At 55.4% G+C, this 16,381-nt stretch overlaps 5 protein-coding genes across 5 annotated transcripts; 3 read left to right on the plus strand and 2 right to left on the minus strand.

Annotated features, from left to right (window-relative positions):
- Positions 1 to 1,261: 1,261 nt before the first annotated feature.
- Positions 1,262 to 2,251, plus strand: ISF_03618 (arylamine N-acetyltransferase 1; the record flags this gene model as incomplete). The annotated part of the gene is made up of 2 exons (XM_018847224.1): positions 1,262 to 1,620; positions 1,702 to 2,251. 2 exons carry the CDS (start codon positions 1,262 to 1,264, stop codon positions 2,249 to 2,251), a joined length of 909 nt encoding a protein of 302 aa, XP_018705431.1.
- A 2,832-nt stretch (positions 2,252 to 5,083) lies between these two features.
- On the plus strand, positions 5,084 to 10,786 carry ISF_03619 (hypothetical protein; the record flags this gene model as incomplete). Its single annotated transcript, XM_018847225.1, has 1 exon — positions 5,084 to 10,786. The coding sequence occupies one exon, from the start codon at positions 5,084 to 5,086 to the stop codon at positions 10,784 to 10,786; it is 5,703 nt and encodes a 1,900-aa protein (XP_018705432.1).
- A 595-nt stretch (positions 10,787 to 11,381) lies between these two features.
- ISF_03620 (Hsp90 co-chaperone Cdc37) lies at positions 11,382 to 12,990 on the plus strand (the record flags this gene model as incomplete). The annotated part of the gene is made up of 3 exons (XM_018847226.1): positions 11,382 to 11,405; positions 11,504 to 12,787; positions 12,850 to 12,990. 3 exons carry the CDS (start codon positions 11,382 to 11,384, stop codon positions 12,988 to 12,990), a joined length of 1,449 nt encoding a protein of 482 aa, XP_018705433.1.
- Positions 12,991 to 13,165: 175 nt separating this feature from the next.
- ISF_03621 (oxidoreductase) lies at positions 13,166 to 14,236 on the minus strand (the record flags this gene model as incomplete). Its single annotated transcript, XM_018847227.1, has 1 exon — positions 13,166 to 14,236. The coding sequence occupies one exon, from the start codon at positions 14,234 to 14,236 to the stop codon at positions 13,166 to 13,168; it is 1,071 nt and encodes a 356-aa protein (XP_018705434.1).
- A 620-nt stretch (positions 14,237 to 14,856) lies between these two features.
- On the minus strand, positions 14,857 to 15,758 carry ISF_03622 (Cystinosin/ERS1p repeat protein; the record flags this gene model as incomplete). The annotated part of the gene is made up of 2 exons (XM_018847228.1): positions 14,857 to 15,204; positions 15,285 to 15,758. 2 exons carry the CDS (start codon positions 15,756 to 15,758, stop codon positions 14,857 to 14,859), a joined length of 822 nt encoding a protein of 273 aa, XP_018705435.1.
- Positions 15,759 to 16,381: the final 623 nt, after the last annotated feature.

Raw genomic sequence — 16,381 nt, forward strand, 5'->3', positions numbered from 1 at the left:
GGGAGGGGTCCAAGGGGGGGTCTGCCCCAGAATTTGACGACTGCGAAAAGGTAAATGGGGATGAAGATCGCGACTGTGAGGATGGGATGGGCCACATCGCACAGCATCGAAACCGCCCAGGTGGAGGTCGTTTCGAATCTGACGCGTACCTGCCAAGTAGTTAACTGTAACCGTATACTGCCAAATCCCCGCCAACCCACCATTTCTGCTGTGCTCATTCGGAGAATTTCTCTTCTTTCTCTTCGTCCTTTTCGTTCCTCCGAACGTCTTGGCGGATGCAAAAATCGTATGCTGGCTGTTCGTTCGTCCCTGCTATGCATGCCCCTTACTTGGCGATAACGCCAAATGCATGGAACCAACCCCGCAAGTTTCACGGCTCACGGCTACTTTACATTGTCATCATTCAGTTTGACGGAGCGAGTAACTTCAAAGAGCTCCGCGTCCACGTACATGCTGGTTGTATTTATGCCAACGAATGTCTCCCTTTGCCTATTGTTTTCCGTCCCGAGTGAAAGTCGACGTTTTATGAGACGATGAGACGCAATAGGGGTTGGACGAAGGCGTATTCAATCATCCACCAAGAATATCAATCATCCACCAAGAATACAGACCCCATGTTCGTCGACGAAATTTTTTTCGGCCTATTCCTTCGGACGAAACTATGATAGCAGAGCGCAATGCTTCTGCTGTGCCTGCGAGGCACCTGACTCGACCTCTACACGTTTTTGTCTCCGTAGCGCTTGCCTTTCTATACTCCCAAGATCACGACTATCTTGCCTCTGCCGACACAGTTCTTCACAGGCTTGGCAACTTCTCCCCTCGTCTCTTGCTGCTACAGCTATCTCGTGCGCGCGCTTTCGGGCACTTCCTTTAGTTAATTTTCATGTCAGCCGTTGACGCGTGGCCCCGGATCTGTCGGAAATCCAATCTCGCAGTGGGCCAGACGGGGCTTGTCTGCCCTCGGCCCGGGACTTGCTCCCGAAGGACTCGGGAGAGTCGGAGCGCTTTCCCGCCGGGTTTGCAAGTTGTACAGTCTGCGGCTTCAGAAAGTTGCCTATAAGTCAGGCCAACTTGTAGCAGTGCAGTTGACTACAAGCGTAGAATAGCTTGCGCCATCGATGGCGGGCATCAGTAAACAATACCAACCAACATGGGCTTAGCTGTCAGACCAGCCAGCCTTATTAATGCTCGCCAGTGACGCACGACAGAATCTCGTCACGTAGAGTCAACATTCACACTGCTCACCAGTAATTCAAACACAATGTTCGCTTACAACACAGAGCAGCTGGACCGCTACTTTTCCCTCATTTCGCTCACGAACTGGAAGACCCTCCTCGACCACGATGTGCACGGCTTCTTTGACCAGATGATCAAGGGCCAGCTCGCGCACATCACGTACAACACGCTGTCTCTGCACTACATGGCGGACAAGGTTGTAACCCTGGATCCGGAGCTGCTGTTTGACAAGATCGTGGACAGGGAGCGCGGCGGCTACTGCTTTGAGCTCAACGTCCTTCTCATTCATGTGATTCGAAGTCTGGGCTTCGAGGCCATGGCTGTAGGGTGCCGGATGCGCGAGAAGAATTCGACGAGCGAGGGCATTGATCGCTGGCGAACTACGTAATGTTTTATGCCATATTCTCCGCAGCCGCAGCTGTTTCGAGTCCGTCCATGCTAATCACCACCTGGGTGGGCGTGTAGGAGCCACATGGCCATTGTCGTGCTCATTCATGGCGAGCGCTTCCTTGTCGACGTGGGCTGCGGCCTGAAGAGTCCTGCGACGCCTCTGCGGCTCCAGTCGGGGCTGGACGCGGAGAGCGGCCTGACGGGCCAGACGCTCAGGATGGATTTGAAGCCGCTGGCGCCGACGGCCGTGAGCCAGCCCGTGTGGATCTACTCGATGCGCTTTGGCGGCGAGGACGCGTCGTGGATGGAAGTGTACGCCTTTGCCGACGCCGAGTACCTGCCCTCCGACTTTGACGTGCTCAACTACTACACCGTGCACGCGAGCGCGTTGACGCGCATTGTGGCAGTGCAGAGCCTCTTCTTCGAGGACGGTGCGTCAGGCACGCTGTCGCTCGTGAATGCCAACGTGACACGGAATATCAGCGGCGAGGATGAGCCGGTGACGGTACTGCAGAGCGAGCGCGAGCGCGCGGAAGCTCTAGAGAGGTACTTTGGGATCAAATTATCCTCGGAAGAACTGGACGCGATGAAGGGCTCTGCGTATGCGTTGCCCATCAGCGACTGATGTTTGACGTGGCTGTCGCGGGGGCCAGTGTCACCAGAGGTGCTGTTGTGCTTGGTGAAACCTTTCGCGACAGATGCAAGGGACAGCGGTCATGAAAGGGGATACGGTATCACAGGAAACTTTGACAGGGACTCGTCGACCTTGTCTACCCAAGAATTTGTACAAGGGCCTACAAGAAAATTTGTTGCCTGAGGAATCAGTCCAGCGTTGGAGCCAGTTGAACGACAGCTCGCCATGATTAGATACTTATCTGTGGGTTGTCAAAGCCAGAGCAGAGAGTTTCTTGGAGCTGTGATAGTCGGAGATTCTTTAATAGGATTTTTGGGACGATTTACCCTGAGCGGACCGGTGTGGACGCACTTCGTAGTATTGGTACGAAATATCAGTAACCTGCAACCGTTCCTCGATGTGCCTGAGCTGGGGTCAGGTCCCGATAGTCAGTTTTTCGATTCGCGTTAGGCTTTTTGCGTGCCCTTGTTGCCGGGCCGCTTCATTGGCCACCAGCCTGGGTCTAATTAAAGTCAGTCCGGGGTTGCATGATTTTAGGTGCATTACGAAAGTGCACGCCCGCCTCAGGGTGACAAAGAGGCGGGATAGCAGACACGGAAGATCAATCATTCCTACTGGCTGGGCAACATGATCCTGTAATCGTTGCGTAGTGCAATGACTAAAGAAAAGGGGAGAGGGAGGCTTCTTGTCCCTGCTCACTGTCCTGTCCTGCTTGCCCGGCGACCGACGGGGCAGGAATACACGGACGGATGAGGCTGATGTGCAACGCAGTGGCGTGCCACGCAGAGAGTAATCACACGGCGCGCTCGCGGAGTTACTGGTCCGTGCATCAATTTCCAGGATCGCGAACTCGCGTCCGGAGAGAGCACCGAGAAGCTGGAGAGGTCTACGGGAAAGTTTGCTTTGTCCCAGATGGCGATCGGGCCCTAGTATGTATGTAACTAGCGCAGTGACCACGAGAAGAGTGGCCTGCAAGGGGGGAGGGGCGGCAAAGAGAACAGTTGGCTTGCTCGGATGGCGCCTTTTCAGAGGCTTCCCTTGTTGTAATTGAGACTGAAGAGTACGCCACTAGCCAGAGGCATAGAGGTTGTGTCGGTATTGGTCCGGTGAATACATGGGTTTTCCCAATCTCGAAAGGGACGAGTTGTTCATACCTAGTAGGTACTAATAAGACGCCATGATCCTGTGTTGGGCGGTTGCCTAGGTAGGAAGCATCTTCGGCTGCAGCTGTGGCTTGGTCGCACATCTTGCAGTCCGGTTCTAATTGTGTAAAAAGATTAAAGGGGAGTTATAGCAAAAGAAAACAGTTATATAGCATTGATGACAGACTGCCCAGTTAGTTACTCGCAATGAGAATGTTGTCGTGCATGCATGTATCAGAGTGAAGTTGAAATCTAGAGATCGTGGAGGACCAAAAACATAAACAAAGAAACTTGTTAGCACACACAGTTGGCTGGGATATTTTTGTACCTCTCAATAGCCTAGCACAACAAGCCATGTCCTCAGCTGCCCAGTAAACGCCGCCAGAGTGACTGGTGAGCGGGCCTGAGATGGGGCTTCATGGGAACCTGAAGGGGAAGGGGTCAAGGGGGTAAATGGACACTGCTCATCTCGACGGGAGTGATTTCCATGCAGAAACAATACAAAAACATAGGCTTGCTTACCATTTCATTGTCTGGTTCATTTGCGTACTCTACAGCGTCAGGTAATACTAGTTAAATTCCGTTCCTATCAAATTCGCTGCGGGCTTATTTTGGCAGCCTCAAAGGGGGGGGGCCGCACTTGGGGCAACCAAAAATGGTGCTAGAGGCAGAAAAAAAAATAAAAAGTGGACTCTACCAGCGCCAAAAAGAGCAGTAGGCGAAACAAGCAAACGGGCTGGCCACTCCGTGGGCAAGAAGTATAAAAGTACATGTTGTCACATATAGAGGCCCGGGCTGCCCCTCTACCCGATTTCTTCTGTTCGTTTCCCCCGAGTGCGAGGACGCTCACGGCCACAGCCACAGCAAGTTTATCAGCCAGGCTGCGCTAGCAGACAAGCACGCACACTTCCCGCAGCACTACTTGGCTACTTGTTGCATTGTTGCACCCTACCAGCTCCCAGTTGCCAGCTGCCAACTCGACTTGCTTGTTTGGCGTTTTTGCACCTGCCAGCTGCCAGCTGCCAGCTCCCCACTCCAGCCAACCAGCAACCAACTCGCAAACGCACGCACTTTATCGGTATCGCGACTGCTCGTCATTGGCGCGCGCCACCCCTTCATCGCAAAACTGCAGCGCTTTGCTTGCACAGCGAAAGCGTTGAAGGCCTCGTTCAGCGTCCTCGTCTTCATCGCTGTCGTCACAATTACCACCTCACCACCGCCACCATCATCAGCATCACTACTCCACCCCCCGGTCGCGTACATTCAGTCTCGTCGTCTTTTATCATCCCGTTGCAAAAGCGCTCTCATTCTAATCCATTATCGCCATTACCTCCCCGCGCAGCGGCCTCAATGCTTCGCCTTTGAAAAATCTTGCTACAACCAATCTCCATCTTTTATCTTGTGAGTACCGTCTCTCCTTTTGCACTGACTACGCACATCTGTGATGCGCGTGCAACTTATATCCGTCATACCGCTCGTGTCACGCGCCTTGTACGCTATTTGTTGCGCTGCACTGCTGCTCACAAACTGCTACGCTTGCCGGTTGCCGCCCCTTGCTGAGCTTCACTCGAGCCCCATATCATCGCTAATGCCCACTGACCACTCGTTGCCTCATAGTCATTGCTGCGCCATGTTATAATTCCGTGCATGCCACTCGCCCGCACACACACCCACATAGATCATGGCCTCGAGATTAGATCGCCTCGTCACCATCCTGGAGACTGGCAGTACCAGACTCATCCGCGATACTGCCGTCAACCAGCTGGCCGACTGGCAAAAACAGCATCCCGATGAACTGTTTAATCTACTCTCCCGCGTGGTTCCCTACCTGCGCCACAAAGACTGGGAAACTAGATCCACTGCCGCAAAGGCAATTGGCAAAATTGTAGAGAATGCCCCCCTCTACGATCCCAATGAAGATGATGGCGACCAGGTCGCACAACCTCCCAAAAAGGAAGAACCCTCGTTCACCGAGAACGGCCATGTCAAGAAGGAGCAAAACGACGACAATACTGCCGGCATTTCCAATATCGATCTCGGCGCGGATCAACACTTCACCCTTGATGCCATTGATGTTGAGTCCATTCTTAAGTATGGTCGCGAACTGCTACGCGGCGGAGGCATCGAGTATAGCCTGGCAGCCATGGACCCCGCAGACCGTCTCGCTCATCAGAGGAAGACTCTTCCTGGCCGCCTTGGTTTGTTCGGTCGCAAAGTCGACGACGAAGAAATTGCGCCTCCCGAACCCGTTGGCGTGCCCCCGACACCGATTGAAGGCCCCAGCAATGGCGGCCTCCCTCGAACTGACAGCGTCGGACAGCAGGGCGAGGACTCCCAGCTGAGCTCCAGGCAGCTTAACGTTCTGAAGCGCAAGCGAAAGAGAGAGGCAATGAGAGCCTCCCAGGGAAAAAGCAGTTTCGGCGACCTCTCTCTCAGGCGCTCTACAACGGCTGGCTCGGAAGCTATGGCCGAGGACACAATTATGACTGATGCGGATTCCAAAAAGAACGGCAAGATGAACGACTATTTCAACCTTGATCGACCTGTTGAGACCGATGAGGACACCAAGGTCGTCAGCGAATTCAAGGGCCCTATTATTCCCATCAAGTCCGAAATAGAAACCGACGATGACATGCACGGCGCCGAATGGCCCTATGACCGCCTGTGTGACTTTTTGAAACTCGACATTTTCGACCCCTCTTGGGAAACTCGTCACGGAGCAGCCATGGCGCTGCGAGAGGTGATTCGTGTTCATGGTGGCGGCGCCGGTAGAGGTCCTGCCAAGTCTCGATCCGAAAATGATTCCAACAATAAGAAGTGGCTCGATGACTTGGCTTGCCGCCTCTGTTTCGTCTTAATGCTCGACCGGTTCACAGACTACAGCTCAGATACATCTGTGGCACCCATCAGGGAAACCATTGGCCAAACCCTGGGTTCCGTCCTCAAGCATGTTCCCGCTGCGTCTGTCTATGACACGTATCGCATTCTGCATCGCATGGTGCTCCAGGAAGATCTCAAGATGGAGCGCCCCGTCTGGGCTGTCTGCCACGGCGGTATGGTTGGACTTCGATACGTTGTCGCAGTGAGGAAGGACTTGCTGCTACAGCACAATGACATGATCGATGGCGTAATAGCCGCGGTTATGAAGGGCCTCGGGGACATGGACGACGATGTTCGCTCCGTGAGCGCTGCAACGCTGATACCCATGGCAAAAGAATTCGTCATGATGCGCCCTGCTGCACTCGATGGTCTCACAAACATAGTCTGGGAGAGTTTGTCAAACCTGGGCGACGATCTCAGTGCCAGTACCGGACGTATCATGGATCTTTTAGCAACGCTTTGCAGCTTCCCCGAAGTCTTGGAAGCCATGAAAGCCTCTGCCCAGAAAGACGAGGAACGCTCATTCACCCTTCTTGTGCCTCGTCTATACCCATTTTTACGGCATACCATCACCTCTGTCCGCCTCGCCGTTCTGAAAGCCTTGCTCACCTTTGCCAACCTTGCTGATGAGTCCTCTCAAGGTTGGTTGAATGGCAAGATTCTGCGACTCGTCTTTCAAAACATTCTTGTCGAGAGGGACAAGGAGACTCTTAACGTGTCGTTGGAACTTTGGACTGCCCTAGTACAAAATCTGGCAAGAAACCCGGCTACTCTGGCAGATGAGTTTGCCCCCAATATCGATGCCCTTATGGAACTGACCTTGCATCCTATTGGTGTCTCTCGATACCCCATTCCGATGAACGCCACGCTTTTCCAGAAGCCCTCTGGCGGCACATACTCCATGCCCGCCAACGCTCAAAACACGACCGGAAGACGTACATCACCCGAAGTCGTTGACCGCGCCCCTAAACGGCGCAGAAAGTCTGCCAAGACAGAGGATCCAACGCCGACACACGTTGGTCACGATGTTGACGGACACATGATGACTGGCGATGTTGATCTTGTTGGCATGGACATCCTTATTCGTTCGAGAACTTCAGCAGCCAAGGCTATGGGTCTGATCATGTCTCATGTGCCATCTGCCAAGCTAGATGACTTTGATGCTCTTCTCGTCCCAGGTCTTTCTTCCGCCTTTGCCTCTACTCAGGTGACCGCCTGTCTGGTCATTGATGAGTATTGCAAAGAGTGTCGGACTGAGGACGATATGACCACTCGATATGTCGATCATCTCCAGCGCATCATCGACAGTGACAGACCGACCTTCTACCGCGACCTTGTCATCTATATGCAGCGTGTTCGCTCGCAATGCCAGCAGCTCTTATACATGTTCAGAGATCATGGCAAAGTAGCACCCGGAAAGCTGCCAGTACTGCCTGTCGTTGTGCAGGGCGAAGCAGAAGCGGGCCCTAGTGCTTTCTCGCTTCTAACTGCAGACAAGTGCATCGGCGATGACTTTGACAAGCTGAAGAAGATTATGCCACCAGGCCAGCGCCTCATTGCGAGCCAGCAGCTCGCCGATGCGCGTGACATTACTCAGACCGCCGTTCAAGAGGCCAAAACCCTAAAGGAAACTCGGGATGTTCGGATCAAGGCTGTCGCCGCATGTGCACTCGTTGCTATGAAGGTGCTTCCTAAGAAACCCAGCCCACTCATCAAAGGCATCATGGATTCCGTCAAGACGGAAGAGAACCAAATTCTACAGTCCCGCGCTTCCGATACTATCGCTAGACTGGTTCAGCTCTTTGCTGACAAGGGTCGGCGAGGCCCTGCGGACAAGGTTGTCGCTAACCTGGTAAAGTTTTCATGTGTTGAAGTGGCTGAGACGCCAGAGTTTCCCGTCCACGCGACAAAGAAGGATTTTATCTTGTCGATGCAAAAAGAAGAGGACAGAGTCGACCATGCTGACGCCGCCAAATGGGCAAGAGAAGTCAAGGCTGCTCGTATAACAAGAAGAGGCGCAAAGGAGGCCCTGGAAATCCTGGCCCGCACATACGGTGCCGCTATCTTTGAGACTGTTCCCAGCCTGCGAAATTTCATGGAGCAACCCCTGCTCAAGGCCTTCTCTGGCGAACTCCCAGAAGCAGCCAAGGACCCAGAAGACACTTTCGGCCAGGAGATTGTCGATGCGATGTCTGTCATCCGCACCATGACTCCAACGCTGCATCAAGACCTCCACGCCTTTGTTCTGGAAATGATGCCGCTCGTCATCAAAGCTCTTCGCTCGGAGCTTTCCGTCTTCCGCTATATGGCCGCCAAGTGCATGGCTACCATCTGCAGCGTCATGACGGTCGAAGGCATGACAACGCTGGTCGAAAAGGTTCTTCCCTCCATCAGTAACCCGCTCGATCTTCACTTTCGACAAGGCGCCATCGAAGCAATTTACCACCTCATTGCTGTTATGGGTGACTCCATTCTGCCATATGTCATCTTCCTCATAGTGCCTGTCCTTGGCCGAATGAGCGACTCCGACAACGAGATCCGTCTGCTGGCTACTACTTCGTTTGCAACCCTTGTCAAGCTCGTCCCACTGGAGGCTGGCATCCCAGACCCGCCGGGCCTCTCCCAAGAGCTTCTCAAAGGACGTGACCGTGAGCGCACCTTTATCGCTCAGCTTTTGGATCCAAAGAAAGTTGAACCCTTTGCTATCCCCGTCGCTATCAAGGCTGAGCTTCGATCTTACCAGCAAGAAGGTGTCAACTGGCTCCACTTTCTCAACAAATATCATCTTCACGGCATTCTGTGTGACGACATGGGTCTAGGGAAAACACTGCAGACACTGTGCATCGTTGCTAGTGACCACCACCAGCGCCAGGAAGAATTTTCCAAGACACAGGCCCCGGATTCTCGCCGCCTGCCGTCTCTCATCGTCTGCCCGCCTACGCTGTCTGGTCACTGGCAGCAAGAAATTCGAACATACGCGCCATTCCTCAGTGTCACTGCCTATGTTGGCCCTCCTGCCGAGCGCAGGCTGTTGAAACCGAAGCTCGGCGAGACGGATATTGTAATCACGTCTTACGATGTCTGCCGTAACGACTCTGATGTGCTGGAGAAGCACAGCTGGAACTATGTTGTTCTTGACGAAGGTCATTTGATCAAGAACCCCAAGGCTAAAATCAGCCAGGCCGTCAAGAGACTTGCCAGCAACCATCGACTCATCCTGACTGGCACACCGATCCAGAACAATGTATTAGAACTCTGGTCGCTGTTTGACTTCCTGATGCCCGGCTTTCTAGGTACAGAAAAGGTCTTCTTAGACCGATTCGCCAAACCTATCGCTGCCAGTCGGTTCAGCAAGGCTTCTTCTAAGGAGCAAGAAGCCGGTGCGCTAGCCATCGAGGCTCTACACAAACAAGTTCTCCCTTTCCTCCTCCGTCGTCTGAAGGAGGAGGTCCTGAACGACCTGCCACCCAAGATTCTACAAAATTACTACTGCGACCTCAGTGACCTGCAGAGGAAGCTGTTCGACGACTTCAACAAGAAGCAAGGCAAGCAGCTGCAAGCCGAGGCTGGCAGAGAAGACAAGGAGGCGAAGCAACATATTTTCCAGGCACTGCAATACATGCGCAAGCTCTGCAACTCCCCCGCCATGGTGATGAAACCAGGGGTCCCCATGTTTGACGAGACGCAAAAGATTTTGGCCAAGCAGGGCACATCGCTTGACGACGTTGCGCATGCACCCAAGCTTGGCGCACTTCGCGACCTGCTGGTTGACTGCGGCATTGGTGGCGATGATGGCGATAGCAATGATCCCCTGTATCAGCCAATCAAACCTCACCGTGCTCTCATTTTCTGTCAAATGAAGGAGATGCTTGACATGGTGCAAAACAAGGTCTTGAAAGAAATGCTTCCTGGTGTGTCGCATCTGCGCCTGGATGGTTCGATAGAAGCCAATAAGAGGCAGGATATCGTGAACAAATTCAATAGCGATCCTTCCTACGACGTGCTACTGCTGACAACTAGTGTCGGTGGTCTGGGGCTCAATCTGACGGGTGCGGATACTGTCATTTTTGTCGAGCACGACTGGAACCCGCAAAAGGATCTGCAGGCGATGGACCGCGCTCACAGAATCGGCCAGAAGAAGGTTGTCAATGTTTACCGCCTCATCACCAGAGGCACGCTGGAGGAGAAGATTCTGAACTTGCAGCGATTCAAGATTGACGTGGCGTCGACGGTTGTTAACCAGCAAAACGCAGGTCTAGGAACAATGGACACGGACCAAATCCTAGACTTGTTCAACGTGGGCGATTCAGGGCCAGGCCTGATATCAGACAAGCCTCAGAACAACCTGGAAGGAAGAGAGGAGGACATGGTGGATATCGAAACGGGAGATGTACTACGACAGCCAGGCAAGAAGGCGTGGTTGGATGACTTGGAGGAGCTCTGGGATGATAAGCAATATGAAGAGAGCTTTGACCTGGAGGGGTTTATGAAGTCAATGTCATGATTATGACGGTGGGAGGTGCGATATTCAATCTTGAAGCATGCATTTATTTGCTTCTTATCTGGATACGGAGGATTATTGCTACTTGCCTCAACGGCGAGGCTTTTACTGATTTTTTTTGCTACTGGATTGTACTTGGGCGGGATTCGGCGTTTGGCTTGCAACTTGTTCTACTTTGATAATTTTGTACAGTAGATCAATCATCAGCGACTGCGCGGGGAATACCACTTTTGTCGAGGCTCGTAGGAGTCTTTTCTTTTCATCTCAGCTTGTTCGCTTGGTTGTGAATGGGACGACTTTCAGGGATTAAATGTAGAATAACAATAATTGATAAAAGACGCCCATGACATGGTGTCTCTTTCCATATTTGTGGTGCAGTTGCGTTTGATCACAGGCAGTGATTCCTAATTGTTAGTAGGTCGGTAGTGATGGGGTTGTGGTTCATCAACTTCAACAACCCCACCACACCCACCACTGTGGCAAGCTACGTAGAACCTTCATGTCGGAGGGGCAAATAGAGCAGCTTCAAGCAGATATTCGCATCACCTCCGTCTTTGTGTCATAGAAACAGAGTGTGCCAGGATCACAGTCGCCCATCATGCCGCTCGACTACAGCAAATGGGTACGTACGCTGGAATGCCAGGCGTTCATAGCATTACAAGACCACACACAAGCTCCCGCAGAAGCTCTGCTAACCAAGCTTGCCTTGCCGCCCAACAGGACGCCCTGGAGCTCAGCGACGATTCCGATATCGAAGTCCATCCCAACGTCGACAAGAAGTCTTTTATCCGAGCGAAACAAAGCCAAATCCACATGGAGCGTCAGCAGCGCAAGCAGCGCATGGAGGCGCTCCGGTACGAGGTAGCCCTGCACCAGGTGCTGCTCAAGCGCATCTCGGCGCTGCTGGCGGCCCTCCAGTCACGCGCCTCCGAGGCTACCACCACGGGGGAACCGGGTCAGCTCGCCTTCCAAGCTGTCATGGAGTCGGCGGGCGACGCAAAGGATGACGCCCTGCCGCCCGTGCCCGAGGGCCTCCGCGTGGACCCCAACCAACCCAAGACCTACTCGGCCATGATGGCAGGCTTGCTCGACCAGGTCAACAAGGCCATGGTGGCCAAGCAGCCCGACGACCGCTACACGGCGATGCTTGAGGAGATTCGGGTCCACGAGACGCAGGTGCAGACGCTGATCCGGGAGAGCGGCGACGAGCTGGCCAAGCTGGAGCAGCAGGAGAGGAAGAAAATTACGAGCGCGGATATCCACACGGGCTTCGATAGCTCTTTTGTGAACAAGACGCCATCGGCAGGCGGCGAGTCAACAAAGGTCGAGCTGCTCAACCCCGACTACGACCCGTCAAAAGCCAAGTCCACCGGCAAAGACGACGACGATGACGACGATGACGGCCAGCCGTCGCCGCTCGCCGAAGAGTTTGGCAAGATTCAGGCGGGCAACTACTCGGCGAGCCTCGAATTCCTGGCCAAGCACAGGGAGGTCCTAACGGAGCGGGAGTCGGACGGCCTGCTGATGATCGCTTTTGACGAGGCGCTCGAGGGGCGCGAAGAGAGCGCGCAGCAGTACGTGCACCAGGCGCTGCTGCTGCAGTACTGCCGCTCGCTGGGCCGCGACGGCGTGGCGCTCTTCTTCCGGCGCGTCACCGAGAAGGAGCCCAACAACGCCAAGGACGTCTTCTACAAGGACGTGCGGGACACGCACCAGCGGATCTGCAAGCGCGCGCGCGAGCTCAAGGCCGAGCGCGCCGCCGCGGGGGACGACGGCGAGGCGCAGATCCAGCTTCACGCCGTCGAGCCGGGCACGGTCATCGCGATCAACGTGCCGGAGGCGGACAGCGCGGACCCGGAGGTGAGAGAGGCGCGCGAAATCTTTGAGGGGTTCAGCGAGGAGATGCGCGCGGCGCTCGAGACGGGCGAGCTGGAGCAGGTGAACAAGGTGCTGGGCAAGATGTCCGTGGAGGAGGCGGAGGAGTACGTCAACCTGTTTGGCGAGGTGCGTTTTCTTCCGTTCTTGCTCTTGCGTCTCAAAATTTTACTAACAGTCGGGTCATGTAGGCTGGAATTCTGAGCATGGAAGAGGAGATTATAGATGGGACGACGGCCGAGGGCAGACAGAAGATCGAGGCGCTGGAAGCCAAGCACAGCGCAGAGAAAGCAGCGGAGGAAACGGCGGGAGTGACGAGTGATCCGGAGTAGGCTGTGCTTTTAACTTGAAGCATTATACCGTATACACACAGATTTCGGTCAATGAACATTGGCTACAACAATTGATACTTCTTGTATGAAAACTTGGATCTGAAGACATGTCTTTGGTTTCTTTGTCTTGCTCAACTTTCCTCTGTCGGTTTTCATTCTTCTTTTCTTCACCTCATCATTCAAGTCCTGCACTATGTACTTGAATCTTTTCACCGTGCCGCGCAAAAATGTCCTCCTCCCACTCAGTCAGCAAGCCCATGATCTCGACCGAGTTGTCCCAGCTTGGCGACGGCCGCGGGGCCTCCGTCAGGCCGGCCGCGACGCAGTCCTCGACCCTCTTGACCTGGTGCCCGAACGCGTCCATGCCGCCGCCCGACACGGTGACCGTCTCGACGGCGCCGCCCTTGTACGTCTTGATGCGGAAGACGCTGTCGCCGGTCGGCGGCAGCCACGGGTTGGTCACGAAGGTGAGCGACGCGCGGTCGCCCTGGATCGTGAAGCCAAAGTCGTTGCCGAAGGAATCTGAGGACTGGATCGTGGCCAGCACGCCGACCTCGTGGAAGGACACGGTCAGCGCGGCGTCCCGCGCGTACGTCACGCCGTCCTCCGAGGTGGCCAGCGCGCCGTGGCCGAGCACCGTGCGCCGGCCGGTCCACGCCGCCGGCCCGCCAAACGCCGACTCCAGCACCAGGTGCAGCAGCGACACCGGGTAGCAGCCCAGGTTGTAGATGGTGCCGCGCCCCCGCGGGTTCGCCTTGGCCGCGATGTCCGCCGCGTAGTACCCGGACACGGCCCGGACGCGGCCCAGGCGGCCCTCCGCGAGCACCGTCACCAGCGCGTCCATGACCGGGTGCGACAGGTACATGAGGCCCTCGAGGAGGAAGACGTCGCCGGCGGCGCGCGCGGAGGCCGTCATGGCGCGCGCGTCGGCGAGCGTGGTGGCGAGCGCCTTCTCAGACAGCACGGCCTTCTTGCCGGCGCGCACGGCGAGCGCGACGGCCGAGGCGTGCGCGTGGCTCGGCAGCCCGACGTAGATGACGTCGACGGACGGGTCGGCGAGGAGCGCGGCGACGGAGGCGTGCTGCGTGGGGACGGAGTGTCGCGCGGCGAAGGCGGCGAGGCGCGAGGGGTCGCGACCGAAGACGGCCTGGATGCGGGAGCCGGGGCTGGCGGCGACGGCGCGGGCGACGACATCGCTGATGAAGCTGGTGCCGAGGATGCCCCAGCGCAGCGTGGGGGGCGTCATTTTTGGAGGGCGACAGAAGGAAGAGGGAAGATGTTGGTTCGGGTGAAAGGCTGGTGAGCTTCTGGGCAGTGATATCTCCAAGTACTTATATCTTAAGGCCCCCACGGCAGAACCCACCTGCTTTTCGGGGCTCGGGCTTGCTAGACCTTTTAAGAATTAGTCGAAGGGGTTATTGGATCTACTATTCCGAACTGCTTACCTTGTCCGTTGGCCGTGTTAGTGGTGGAATGGAGTTTGACCGGCGTCTTCCAGCGGCACGGAGCGGGGTTCCAACTCTCACCATCCATCCATCACGCGACAGCCCAAACAATGCTAGGACGCGACTATTGGCGTCTGTTTCTGTCACTATAAAGATGAAGGCACGGCAATTATTCAAGGTATGTTTCCAGAACAAAAAACTGAGAGGTCACAGGCTGGACATTTTGCAAGGCGATACTTGTTAAGCTCTCACCACCGTCGCCCGCCATCAACGACGAGACAGCGTCAACTCCTGGTAGCACATATAAGTCTACCAAGGCGACGAAGAAAGAACATTCGTAAAATTAATGGGTTTCTTTTTTTTTCTTTTTTGACGAAACGTCAAGGCCGTCAAAATCCAACCCCCAGCAACACGGGTCCCGTCATGCCCCCGAGTCGAGCAGCCATCGTCGCTCCGCGATACATTTTGGATCTGTCATCTCGTCAACCGCGTCTTTGTAAAGGACGAAGCGCTGGAAGAAAAACGCCAGGGCAAATACAATGACCACGATGGCGATGGCAAGCTTCACAGGGTTCGCCAGAGCCGGCGACTGATCGTGGTATGCCGAATCGATGAGAAGCTGCAGCAGGGAGAGCACGCCGCCGGTCATGTCCAGCACAAAGGGCAGCAGGGGAAGCCCCCGCGTGGACTTGCGCCGGTAGTTGAGCCAGGTCTGCGGCACGTATCTGAGCAACACGAGGAACGTCTTGATGTTGCTGACGAGGTAGACCTGAAGCGAGAAAAGAAAAGCGTGTCAGTTATAGGTGGGTGGTGGCGCGTCTTGCCCCGAACCCGGCAGAATAAACCTACCACGTCCAGCCACATCCAGCGCTTCAACTCGGGAAGGGTTGCGGCGACAAAAGCTCCGAGGAGCGCGGCGCAGATGCAGTACCAGCACGTCATGGCGCACCAGACGCTGACGCGCGCCGGCGGCCGCGTCCGGTCGAAGTGCCAGAGGCGGGGGTAGAACTGCGAGTAGACGACGGCGGAGAGGGCGAGCCCGTGCAGCGCGTAGGCGACGTCGTTGGCGCGGACGGGCGGCGTCGGGCTGGCCGGGTTGCGGGCGGCGTACTGCCGGCGGACGACGGGCGCGAGGGCGAAGGCGAGGTTGTAGACGGCGTACGAGACGGCGCCGAGCACGTCGAGGAGGCAGAAGTCGATGGACAGGCCGTCGGTGGACCGCCGGCGGTAGTTGTTGACCATGAACGGGTAGAAGGAGACGGTCCAGAGGGCGGCGGACGTCCAGCCGGCGAAGGCGGAGAGACGGGCCATGTCAGGAGGCATCACGGGCTCGGAGGGTAGACTGGCTATGGATACGTGTGCGGTGCTGAGCGGCGCAAAGTGCCATGTGTAAAGTCGACCCTTTCCAACTGATATAGACGGCGCGGTACCGCAGACAATATACCGCAATTTGGGAGACGCATGGAGAGCGGCAGCAATGCCGATCAACTCGTCTTCCTACTTTCTTCCTACTCCATCCATCCATGTCTCTACCTCGTTTGGGGGGGTTACACCCTGGGCCCTTGTTTCTCCATATGTCCTGTCCTGCAGTGGCTTGATCGTGCTTTTCCGCTACCCATCCCTCGTCATCCCCCTGCCCGGCGACCGTCTAGATACCATGGCCCGTGGCCGGGGGGAGAGAGCGGTGTGATGCTTCCAGCATTCTGCAGGCAGATATGCATGCAGGTTTTTGCGACAAGTGTCGGACTGAGAGGGAAACACTTTCGAATTCCCATCATCAAACGAGCAAATGTTTGCGCGGAGGACCACCTACCTCGAAGTACATGAACACAAGGCTTTGCAGCAGACAAGGACAAAGCCCAACATGAATGGCGCCCAATGTCAAGCTGCGTCCAGATGAGCCCTGGTGCTGCCAGTGGTTGTACCATCTATCCCCGTTACACACA

The sequence above is a fragment of the Cordyceps fumosorosea genome, assembly GCF_001636725.1.
Source record: "Cordyceps fumosorosea ARSEF 2679 chromosome Unknown scaffold_7, whole genome shotgun sequence".
Taxonomy (NCBI): Eukaryota; Fungi; Ascomycota; class Sordariomycetes; order Hypocreales; family Cordycipitaceae; genus Cordyceps; species Cordyceps fumosorosea.